Raw genomic sequence first — 13,064 nt, forward strand, 5'->3', positions numbered from 1 at the left:
TCAGAGCACTCGACTCATCTGAAATATAGACCCTCAGAAAGTGCAGCACTCCCTCAGTACTTGCACAGTAAGACCAGCATGGCTTTAACTTTCTGTGGTGGTAACAATGAACTGTCATAATAAGTGAGTGTGCCAGTCGAGTAAAAGATGATGCTGTGTTTCTCTCTCTCCACAGATGCTGCTTGACCTGCTGAGCGTTTCTACAATTTTCTGGTCTTGAGTTACCATTTTAAATATTCTTAGCCACGATGAACCTGTCTGATTGTAAAAAGTAACTGACAGATGAGCAGCGAGTCAGCATGGATCAAAACAAAACAGTTGAAGAAGCATTCTGTCTGTTTCATTTGGGCACTGACACTTTTGCTGAGGCTTCCAGAACCACTTTCAAGTTTATTTATTAGTGTCACAAGTAAGGCTTACATTAACACTGCAATAAAATTACTGTGAAAATCCCCTAGTCGCCCCACGCCAGCGCCTGTTCGGGTACACTGAGGGATAATTTAGCACGGCCAATGCACCTTACCTGCACATCTTTCGGACCGTGGGAGGAAACTGGAGCACCCGCAGACACGGGGAGAAGGTGCAGACTCCACACAGACCGTGACCCAAATCAGGAATTGAACCCAGGTCCCTGGAGCTGTGAGGCAACAGTACTAACCGCTGTGCCAGCGTGGCGGAGGCTGGACATTTGATCCACTTTCGTGACACACAGTTTTGTTGTAGTGTCTCAGTCTCGCCGCCCCCTCCACCGCCGGGCTGTCTGAGTGTGGGAATACATTATTGCGCTCAATCTCACTCAGCTGGGAATGATGTTTGTGTTTTTCTGTCCAGTGAAGTAAGTGGTATTCCTATGAAATGAGCGAATCTCACTCCCTTGAATGCACAGCCTCGTTCAATCTCTTGAGTTTGTTTAAAGCCTGTGATGTGTCCATTAAACAAACTGTCTAACCTGTGAGACTGTACTCTGAGAAACTCATAATTCACAACTGTTTTACAATACCATTACTCACAGCAAGAAGAGGACACAATCTCTGGAGATTTCCATCATGGCCCTTTCCCTTTCTTATTCTTTTACAGGATGTGGGTGTCACTGAGTAAGCTGAAAGTTTTTAATGCCCATTTCAAATTGCCTTTGCCAAGGTTCAGTGAGGTGCTGCCTTGAACCGTTGCAGGCTCTGTGGTATGGACGCAGTCACAATGCTCTTAGCAAGAGAGCAGTCAACATAATTAAGGACCCCATGCACTCCAGACATTCTCTCTTCCACCTTCTTCCATCGGAAAAAAGATACAAAAGTCTGAGGTCATGTACCAACCGACTCAAGAACAGCTTCTTCCCTGCTGCTGTCAGACTTTTGAATGGACCTACCTTGCATTAAGTTGATCTTTCTCTACACCCTAGCTATGACTGTAACACTACATTCTCTGCTCTCTCGTTTCCTTCTCTATGAATGGTATGCTTTGTCTGTATAGCGCGCAAGAAACAATACTTTTCATTGTATGTTAATACATGTGACAATAATAAATCAAATCAAATCAAATAAAATCGAGAAAGTTCCAGGGTTTTGATCCAGGGATAGTGAAAGTTGTGAGTTCAATTCCCACGCCAGGGTCTTAGAATCATTGAATCTCTGCAGAGCAGAAGAGGCCAGCTGGCTCATTGAGTCTGCAATGGCTCTCTAACAGAGAGTGTCAGAGGTGGGGGAAAGTGGTCGGGTAGGGGAGGGGGAGAGTGGTAGGGTGGGGAGGGGGAGAGTGGTAGGGTTGGCGAGGGGGAGAGTGGTAGGGTGGGAAGGGGGAGAGTGGTAGGGTTGACGAGGGGGAGAGTGGTAAGGTTGGGGAGGGGGAGAGTGGTAGGGTTGGGGAAGGGGAGAGTGGTAAGGTTGGGGAGGGGGAGAGTGGTAGGGTTGGGGAGGGGGAGAGTGGTAGGGTTGGCGAGGGGGAGAGTGGTAAGGTTGGGGAGGGGGAGAGTGGTAGGGTGGGGAGGGGGAGAGTGGTAGGGTTGGCGGGGTAGAGGGGAATGATCCCACCCAACTCCAAATGGTGAGTGGCCATTGGGTGAAGGGTGCAGAGGTCAATCATTGTGCCCCAAATGTCCCAAAAAATAATTAACAACAGAATGGGGAAGTTCTATCAAAGAAAATGAAATTTACATCAGTTTAGTGCTGGCCATTGTGTTGCAGAGTACTTGAGATGGATAATCATTTTCCAGAAAAGCAAAAGGCCTATGGCTGCTCGCACAAGCAGGAAGTTGTAAATATCTCCTCGGCTCTCGATGTTCACAATGTCCTCCCATGAACTTCAACGTACCCTCTCACATCCTGTCTGTGCTTTGCAACATCCTCGCTGACCCCCAGACCATTCAATTTCATATCCTTTCCTCTTCTGGGAGATCAGCCAATGCTTTATCCCATCCTATCATCCTTCTCCAATCTGAACAAACTGCACTCCGATCGCACTTTTCACCACCTCAGCGGGTTCAGGACTTCTTGACAGCCAGTTATGCATTTTTGATGTGTAGTCGCGGTTGTAAAGGCAGCCAATTTTCACACAGCACGATCCCACAAACAGCAATGTGCCAATGGGCCAGATGACCTACTTTAGTGATTGAGGTATAAATATTGGCCAAGACACCCAGAGGAGTTACCCTGCTCCTCTTTAGAATAGTGCCATGGGATCTTTGATTCAATGGGCCAAAGGGCCTTTTCTGTGCTGTATGACTCTACGAAATCCACATGAGAGGATAGACAAGGGCTCTGTTTAATGCCTCATCAGAAAGATGCACCTCCAACTGTGTGGCATTCCCCCAGAACTGCAGTGGTCTAGATTATAGACCCATGATATTCTGATGCGGATAGTTACGTTCAACAACACAGAGGCCTGGGGATCAGGCACACCAGCTGCAGATGGTAAGAAGCATTTGAGAAAGCTAAAGTGAAACGGAAAGAGCAGCAGCTCAGATTAACCAGAATGTGACCAGGGCACCAAGGGTTAAATTACAACAAGAGATTACATCCATTCGGCCTTCAATCTCAGCAATTTCAAAGATCGGGGATGTTTTGTTGGAGGGTTTTTTTAAAGGATTTTTGAAGGAGTTGATAGAGTTAAGAGAGAGAAACTTTATCTGTTGACCGAGGATTCTTGGATTCAGAGTCAGGCCAATCAGGTAAAAACATTCTTGTAAAAAGGTTGGAAAACTGTGGAGTCTCTCCTACAATAAGCAGGAGGTGTTGGGGCCTTGTTAACCCAATAAAATGTTTATCTTCTAGCACGTGGGAGAAATGGGTGCAGGTTAATCACAAAAGCCGGTTAATGGAGAGTTTCCAAAAGAAAAAAACAGTTAACAGTTCAGACCCCAGAATTCCTATTCCCTCGTTTTACTGGGCCGAATTCTCCGGCTGTTCACGTTGACGGGATTCTCTGATGCAGCCAGCAGCATCCCCGCCTCCCGCAGATTTCACAGCAGCATGGTTTCAAAGTTTATTTATTAATGTCACAAGTAGGCTTACATTAACAATGCAATGAAGTTACTGTGAAAATCCACCACATTCGCCTGTTCGGGTACACCGAGGGAGAATTTAGCATGGTCAATCCAACTAATCAGCATGATATTTAGACCATGGGAGAAAATTGGAGCACCCGGAGGAAACCCACGCAGACATGGGGAGAACGTGCAAACTTCACATAGCCAGACACCCAAGCCGGGGATCGAACCCGCATCCCTGACGCTGTGAGGCAGCAGTGCTAACCACGGTGCCACCATGCTACCGTCACACCAATGGGAAAATCCCATTGACAGCGGTGGAACCAGTGAATCCAGCAGCACGCCACCTCCCAGTGCTGGGAGACTCGTGGCTGGGAGGCCGGAGAACTCCCCCCAACTGTTTTTCCTCCTGGTTTTCATTTCCCAGTGGAAAACAGGACAATCCTTGCAGCATGAACTAACATGTAAACAAGAAGTAAAGAACAGCATTCTTTAGACTTCTAATCTTCAACAGTACATTCAAACATAAATTATAAAATACAGTGTACAGTATTGGAATCTGGTTTGTAATTACAACTGGTTTCAAAGGGATGATTGCTGTTGGTGGACAAACCTGGTGGAGGGAACGATGGCTAACACAAACTCCACTGAAATCTGTCATCAGTACAGTTTTACTGACCAAGGAATTTGGATGAACAGAATTTGGATCCAGATCAATGATCTTACTGAAGATTGGAACAGGCTCAAGGGGCTCCTCCTGTTCCGATGATGAAGAAACAGATTCGGTGAAAAGTGAAAGGATTATTCCATGAGTCAGAGTGCTGTCAGCTGGACATTCTCACCATTGACTCTCATTTAGCTCCGGCCTTCAACCAACAGTGAAAACACAAAGGCCGGACTATCATCACTGTCCACCCCAGCGGAATTCTCCCCCTGCAGTGAATGGAGATTTGGCTGGAAGCCAAATTCTCCGACCTCGCTGCAGCGGGAGCGTGGCGTCAGTGGCCGGGAAGGTCGCACCCAGGGTTATCGGGGTAGAACTGGTTAGACGTGTAGTGAAGAGAGAAAGACTAATTCACCTGGTTTGAGTGGAGGGGAGTTGCGGGGGAGAGGGTTTGTCCAGAACAATGAGGCAAACTTAGCATTAAGAGCCAAATTCATCACGTGTGATATCAAGAAGGAATTTGTCACAAAAAAAACGGAGTGGAATTCTGGAACTCATTCTCCCAGAAAGTTATTTAGGATGGGGGTTGATTAAAAATGTCAAAACTTTGATTAATTGATTTTTGTCAATGGATTTTTGTAAAATGGATTCCCGAACCAGGGTGTGTAATGTAGTTAGCATAATGACTAGCCCTGGTCTGATTGAATGGTGGGTCAGGCTTGAGGGGCTGCCTGGTCTCCTCTTGGTGCTGTATTCATATCTCTTTGAAACTGTGAGGCTCTCCCCCACCCCCTGACCCCTGCTCCCACCCAGCTGGCATTTGAGCTGGTGGTGGTGTGAGGGCAGGGATTACAGTGTGCCATGAAATACAGCCCAAGGTCCAAGCTCATTAATGGGGTTCTGACAAAATGTCCTCACCTGAAACATGATCTCTGTGCCTCTCTCCACAGATACTGCCTGACCAGCTGAGAATTTCCATGTTTATCTCACAGTTCCAGCCTTTGTGGTATTTTGGTTTTGCCTTTGAACTGGTGAAAGGGTTAAAGAGAGATTTAGTGACAGATTGTTATAATTGCATGAGTAATTGGTGAATCTGGCACTCTGGGATTTGGTGCTGGCATTTGGTGCTGGGATTTGGTGCTGGGGATTTGGTGCTGGGGATTTTGTGCTGGGATTTGGTGCTGGGGATTTTGTGCTGGGATTTGGTGTTGGGGATTTGGTGCTGGGGATTTGGTGCTGGGATTTGGTGTTGGGGATTTGGTGCTGAGATTTGGTGTTGGGGATTTGGTGCTTGGATTTGGTGTTGGGGATTTGGTGCTGGGATTTGGTGTTGGGGATTTGGTGCTGGGATTTGGTGTTGGGGATTTGGTGCTGGGATTTGGTGTTGGGGATTTGGTGCTGGGGATTTGGTGCTGGGATTTGGTGCTGGGATTTGGTGTTGGGGATTTGGTGCTGGGATTTGGTGTTGGGGATTTGGTGCTGGGATTTGGTGTTGGGGATTTGGTGCTGGGATTTGGTGCTGGGGATTTGGTGCTGGGATTTGGGCAGAATTTTACACCCTTCCCGCCAACTGGATCTTTCATTCCAGGGTTCAGGGTAAGCACCATCCTTTTAGAGTGAAGGGAAAAGCTGGTAGAAAAAGGTACCCTGGAAAATGAGGCCCTGGTTATAAAGAAGAAGGAGGCACATGACATGCATACGCAGCTGGGATCTAGCGGATCCCTTGAAGAGTATTGAGGGTGTAGGAGTAGAGTTAAGAGAGAAATCAGGAGGGCAAAAAGGGGACATGAGATTGTTTTGGCAGATAAGGCAAAGGAGAATCCAAAGAGCTTCTACAAATACATAAAGGGCAAAAGAGTAACTCGGGAGAGAGTAGGGTCTCTTAAGGATCAACAAGGTCATCTCATGTGTGGATCTACAAGAGATGGGTGAGACCCGAAATTAATATTTCTCCTCAGTATTTACTGTTGAAAAAGGCATGGATGTTAGGAAACTTGAGGACATATTACAGAGAAGGTGGTGCTGGAAGTCTTAAAGCGCACCAAGGTAGATAAATCCCCGGGACCTGATTGGGCGGCACGGTAGCACAGTGGTTAGCACTGCTGCTTCACAGCTCCAGGGTCCCGGGTTCGATTCCCGGCTCGGGTCACTGTCTGTGTGGAGTTTGCACATTCTCCTCGTGTCTGCGTGGGTTTCCTCTGGGTGCCCCGGTTTCCTCCCACAGTCCAAAGATGTGCGGGTTAGGTTGATTGGCCAGGTTAAAAAAAAAAAATTGCCCCTTAGAGTCCTGGGATGTGTAGGTTAGAGGGATTAGCGGGTAAAATATGTGGGGGTAGGGCCTGGGTGGGATTGTGGTCGGTGCAGACTCGATGGGCCGAATGGCCTCCTTCTGCACTGTAGGGTTTCTATGATTTCTATGATTTCTAGGAAGTGTATCCCAGGACATTGTGGGAGGCTAGGGAGGAAATTACGGGTCCCTCAACCGAAATATTTGAATCATCGACAGCCACAGGTGAGGTGCCTGAAGATTGGAGGGTGGCAAATGCAGTGCCTTTGTTTAAGAAGGGCTGAAGGGAAAAGCCTGGGAACTACAGGCCGTTGAGCCTCACATCTGTAGTGGGTAAGTTGTCAGAAGATATTCTGAGAGATAGGATCTAGAGACATTTAGAGATGCAAGAACTGATTCGGGACAGTCAGCATGGCTTTGTGAGTGGAAAATCAAGTCTCAGATTTTGATTGAGTTTTTTGAAGGGGTAACCAAGAAGGTAGATGAGGGCAGTGCAGTTGACGTTGTCTGCATGGACTTTAGCAAGGCCTTTGACAAGGTACCGCATGGTAGGTTGTTGCATGAGGTTAAATCTCACGGAATCCAGGGTGAGGTAGCCAATTGGATACAAAATTGGCTTGATGACAGAAGCCAATAGAGGGTTGTAGAGGGTTTTTTTCAAACTGGAGGCCTGTGACCAGCAGTGTGCCTCAGGGATCAGTGCTGGGCCCACTGTTATTTGTCATTAATATTAATGATTTGGATGGGAATTTAGGCGGCATGGTTAGTAAGTTTGCAGATGACACCAAGATTGGTGACATAGTGGACAATGAAGAAGGTTATCGCGAATTGCAACGGGATCTTGATCAATTGGGCCAGTGGGCTGACAAATGGCAGATCGAGTTTAATTTAGATAAATGCAATGTGATGCATTTTGGTAGATTGAACCAGGGCAGGACTTATTCAGTTAATGGTAGGGCGTTGGGGAGAGTTATAGAACAAAGAGATTTCGGGGCACAGTTTCATAACTCGTTAAAAGCGGAGTCACAGGTGGACAGGGTGGTGAAGAAGGCATTCAGCATGTTTGGTTTCATTGGTCAGTCATGATGTGGAGATGCCGGCGTTGGAGAGACCACTCCATCTGACGAAGGAGCAGCAAGCTCCGAAAGCTTATGGTATTTGCTACCAAATAAACCTGTTGGACTTTAACCTGGTGTTGTGAGACTTCTTACTTTTCATTGGTCAGAACATTGAATACAGGAGTTGGGACATCTTGTTGAAGATGTACAAGACATTGGTAAGGCCACACTTGGAATGCTGTGTACAGTTCTGGTCACCCTATTATAGAAAGGTCAATATTAAACTAGAAAGAGTGCAGAAAAGATTTACTAGGATGCTACTGTGACTTGATGGTTTGAGTTATAAGGAGAGGCTGGATGGACTGGGATTTTTTTCCCTGGAGCAGAGGAGGCTTACGGGTGATCTTATAGAGATGTATAAAATAATGAGGGGCATAGATCAACTAGATCGTCAACATCTTTTCTCAAAGATAGGCAGTCTAAAACTAGAGGGCATAGGTTTAAAGTGAGAGGGGAGGGATACAAAAGGGTCCAGAGGGGCAATTTTTTCACACAGAGGGTGGTGAGTGTCTGGAACGAGCTGCCAGAGGTAGTAGTAGAGCCGGGTACAATTTTGTCTTTTAAAAAGCATTTAGATTGTTACATGGGTAAGATGGGTATAGAGGGATATGGGCCAAATGCGGGCAATTGGGACCAGCTTCGTAGTAAAAACTGGACAAGTTATGAGCATGGACAATTTGGGCCGAAGGGCCTGTTTCCATGCTGTAAACCTCTATGACTCTATGCTGATGTCAATGGAGTTTTGAATGTCTGGCCACATTTAACAACCCCCCCCCCTTCCCCAACCACCACCCCACAACTACCCTCTCCACCGCGGGACATGTTCCTCACCCGTGTGGATCTGGTGTAGCTTCATTGATAGACATTGATGGAAAAGAGTAGTCAATAAATCCATTGTTATTGTATCCTGTGACTATCGGGATGGCAGATTGCAGTTTAAATGCACGTTGATCTTTCACTGTTGCACAGTTTCAATGTTTTCCTGTCGGAAGGTGTTGTTGGCTTCAGTCTGTTGTTTTTTTTTGAACAAAGAAAGAACTGTCTTTGAGAATTCTTTTACCACACAATACAGGGCATGAAAGCGAAGATAATTTACAACATTCTGACGAGCCTAACACAGCTCTTCATCACCACAGTCTGTCTTCAATTAACCAGCTGACTGGGTACCAACATCAATTTACTGGTTTCAGGGTAACAGCTGAAATATTTATACTCTGGCATCAGAAAGGCAGCCTGCTCTTTGTGGATGATCTTGATGTACGGTGTAGACAGGCAAGGTTAAAGGGACACCAACCAAATTCTTCGCAATCACGTCGGGATTTGTTTTATCATAGTTGCCCAAACTGTGGCTGCTTCACCCTCCCCGTCATCGGGGCAGCACCCCTTCTGGTTCACTCAACGTGGGGCTAATACACTCTTTGTCCAGTCCACCATGGCTGCCTCCGGTCTGCGTATGTCCACGAACAAACGTCAGCACGGTAACTCTTGGCTGCTGTCCGGTGGTCAAGTGCTGATGCTGGTCTCTGTCCATTGGGGGCAGCTCTCTTCCTTAAAGGTCGACGGGGTTCTCCTCGGTGCCTTCTTGATGTGGAAGAGTTTGAGGGCGGCCACCCGGTACTTCTTGGACATGATGTTGTAAAGGATGGGGTTGATGGCAGCGCTAAGGTAGAAGAGGACAAAAGAGACCAGGTTGCAGTATTGGCTGATCTGGAGCATCTCAAAGGAGCCCGCCTCCGAGGACTTGATGAAGAGGTAGCGGCCGACATGAAAGGGCAGCCAGCACAGCACGAAGGCAAACACCACAACAGCTGCAAGAGAGGGAGGGACAGAGATTAGTCAGAAACAGCTTACCCACCCTGAAACTGTGCACAGTTCCCAGGAACATTGCACTCTGCCAGGTATACACCAGGGGACTAACTGGAAAAGAAAAATGGTCAGTTATGGTAAACAAGTGATTCTGGTTTTATTACTGCTTTAGGGATCTTGCTGTATTCAAACTGGCCACCATATTTCCCACATTGTCATTCAGAAGTACCTCACTGTAAACCATTCCACCACCTCCTCACACTGGCACAGTGGCTAGCACTGCTGCCTCACAGCACCAGGGATTTGGGTTCGATTCCTGGCTTGGATCACCGTCTGTGTGTTTGCGTGGATTTCCTCCGGGTGCTCCGGTTTCCTCCCACAGTCCTAAAGACGTGCTGGTTATGGTGCATTGGCCATGCTAAATTCTCCCTCAGTGTCCCCGCAGACACTGGAGTGTGGCGACTGGGGGATTTTCACAGTAATTTCATTGCAGTGTTAATGTAAGCCTACTTGTGACACTAATAAACAAACTTAAAACTTGAAAGTTAATCTCAGGCCATGAATGCAGTTGGATAAAGGTATGTGTTACGCCATGGCTGTTCTTGGACACTGAACTCTATGACCTCCCTATCTCTGTCATCTCCACCATCCCCACAACCCTCCGTGGTCTCTGCCCTCCTCCAATTTTGGCCTCTTGCACATTTTGAGGAAACGTTGGCGTCATGGGCGAGTAATCCAAAGGCCAAGTGCTATTGCTCTGAGGTCACGGGTTCAAATCCCAGCACAGCAGCCGGTGAAATTAAATTTCAATGGCTAAATCTGGAACATAAAGCCAGTCTCAGTAATGCTGACCATGAAACCATCATCAATTGTAAAAGTCCATCTGGTTCACCAATGTCCTTTAGGGAAGGAAATCTATCGTCCTTCTCTGATCTGGCCTACATGTGACTCCAGGACCGCGATTTTATGGTCCCTCACACTTGGGCAGGATATAACGGACCCTCCCACCATTGATAGCAATACCTTCAGCTACCTGACCCCTGATCTCTGCAGTTCCCTCCATCCTTCCATCTCCCTCTTTTCCTTCAAGATCTGCTCAAAAAGCCAGCTATTTAGCCACCATTCTGACCTCTCTCCTGATATAACTTCATTTGAGGTGGAGTTGGTTATTTTCTGAGTGGATTACACATCTGAAAAGCATCTTGAAACATTTTGTTCAACTAGGTAAATGCAAGTTGTTGCGATAGTAACCCAGAGACCACAGGGAGAGGAGGTAGCCATTCGGCCCCTCCAGCCTGAATCAACAGGCCATATTTGCATCACCCTCGATACTTATACCCAAGTGGCGCAGTGGTTAGCACTGCTGCCTCACAGCACCAGGGACCTGAGTTCGATTCCGGCCTTGAGTGATTCACTGTGTGAAGTTTGCACGTTCTCCCCGTGTCTGCGTGGGTTTCTTCCGGGTGCTCTGGTTTCCTCCCACAGTTTAAGGATGTGTAGGTTAGGTGGATTGGCCATATTGAATTGCCCCTTAGTGTCGAAAGATATGTAGGTTAGATGGATTAGCTTGGGAAAGGGTAAACTTGGGAAGTTCTCCCTGGAACGACAGAGGATGAGGGGCGACCTAATAGAGATGTATAAAATTATGAAGGGCATAGATAGGATGATGTGGAGATGCCGGCGTTGGACTGGGGTAAACACAGTAAGAAGTTTAACAACACCAGGTTAAAGTCCAACAGGTTTATTTGGTAGCAAAAGCCACACAAGCTTTCGAGGCTCTGAGCCCCTTCTTCAGGTGAGTGGGAATTCTGTTCACAAACAGAACTTATAAGACACAGACTCAATTTACATGAATAATGGTTGGAATGCGAATACTTACAACTAATCCAGTCTTTAAGAAACAAAACAATGGGAGTGGAGAGAGCATCAAGACAGGCTAAAAAGATGTGTATTGTCTCCAGACAAGACAGCCAGTGAAACTCTGCAGGTCCACGCAACTGTGGGAGTTACAAATAGTGTGACATAAATTCTGATTCTAGGATCGCATGATAAAGACTCAGGAGGAAAAAAGCAGAAATATTTATGTGAAATAGTGTGACATAAACCCAATATCCCGGTTGAGGCCGTCCTTGTGTGTGCGGAACCTGGCTATCAGTTTCTGCTCCGCGACTCTGCGCTGCGTGACTCTGGATCATCGACACAGATGCCATCATCTCACGTGAGAACACCATCCACCAGGTACACGGTACATACTCTTGCAACTCGGCCAACGTTGTCTACCTGATACGCTGCAAGAAAGGATGTCCCGAGGCATGGTACATTGGGGAAACTATGCAGACGCTGCGACAACGGATGAATGAACACCGCTCGACAATCACCAGGCAAGACTGTTCTCTTCCTGTTGGGGAGCACTTCAGCGGTCACGGGCATTCGGCCTCTGATATTCGGGTAAGCGTTCTCCAAGGCGGCCTTCGCGACACACGGCAGCGCAGAGTCGCGGAGCAGAAACTGATAGCCAGGTTCCGCACACACAAGGACGGCCTCAACCGGGATATTGGGTTTATGTCACACTATTTCACATAAATATTTCTGCTTTTTTCCTCCTGAGTCTTTATCATGCGATCCTAGAATCAGAATTTATGTCACACTATTTGTAACTCCCACAGTTGCGTGGACCTGCAGAGTTTCACTGGCTGTCTTGTCTGGAGACAATACACATCTTTTTAGCCTGTCTTGATGCTCTCTCCACTCCCATTGTTTTGTTTCTTAAAGACTGGATTAGTTGTAAGTATTCGCATTCCAACCATTATTCATGTAAATTGAGTCTGTGTCTTATAAGTTCTGTTTGTGAACAGAATTCCCACTCACCTGAAGAAGGGGCTCAGAGCCTCGAAAGCTTGTGTGGCTTTTGCTACCAAATAAACCTGTTGGACTTTAACCTGGTGTTGTTAAACTTCTTACTATAGATAGGATGAACAGTGGGAAGCTTTTTCCCAGGTCGGAGGCGACGAACACAAGGGGTCACGGGTTCAAGGTGAGGGGGGCAAGGTTCAGCACAGATGTCAGGGGGACGTATTTTACGCAGAGGGTGGTGGGGGCCTGGAATGCACTGCCAAGCAAGATGATTGAGGCAGACACGCTGGGATCGTTTAAGACTTATCTGGATAGCCACATGAACAGACTGGGAATAGAGGGATACAAAAGAATGGTCTAGTGGGCACATGAGCGGAGCAGGCTTGGAGGGCCAAAGGGCCTGTTCCTGTGCTGTGTTGTTCTTTGTTCTTTGAAACGTGTGGGATTGCGGGGATAGGAACGGGGAGAGGGCTTGGGTAAGATACTCTGTAGGAGAGTTGTGCAGACTCAATGGGCCAAATGGCCTCTTCTGCACTGTCGGGATTCTATGATTCTATGAGAAGTCCATCGACAGCACTCCTGAATGGCCTAACTGCTCTCATTTTAAGACCATCATTGACTGGGATGAAGTGAACCATCATTTCAGGGATCTGGCACATTGCTGTCATTCTATTTAGACTCCATCGTGATGGTGGGAGAAATCAGGCTGGGTTGAAAGCCGGCGGTGGACCTTCTGTTTGTGATTTTCTGCCTCCACTTGTGACCCCAGGGTGGCCTGGAATTTCTGCATCCATCTCACTGAACAAGCAGCTTTCCCTTCCTGACAGCCTACCCCCGGAGTTGGGAAGGTTCCAG

General features: G+C 47.2%; 1 protein-coding gene across 1 annotated transcript in view; it reads right to left on the reverse strand.

Moving 5' to 3' along the window:
- Nucleotides 1–9,053: 9,053 nt before the first annotated feature.
- Nucleotides 9,054–13,064, reverse strand: part of LOC144485725 (growth hormone secretagogue receptor type 1-like) — a 31,135-nt gene continuing 27,124 nt past the window's right edge. Inside the window, exon 2 of the mRNA XM_078203821.1 lies at nt 9,054–9,358. Coding sequence (XP_078059947.1) covers nt 9,054–9,358 — 305 coding nt within the window. The remainder of the gene's footprint in view (nt 9,359–13,064) is intronic.

Source organism: Mustelus asterias, chromosome 3, assembly GCF_964213995.1.
Source record: "Mustelus asterias chromosome 3, sMusAst1.hap1.1, whole genome shotgun sequence".
Classification (NCBI taxonomy): Eukaryota; Metazoa; Chordata; class Chondrichthyes; order Carcharhiniformes; family Triakidae; genus Mustelus; species Mustelus asterias.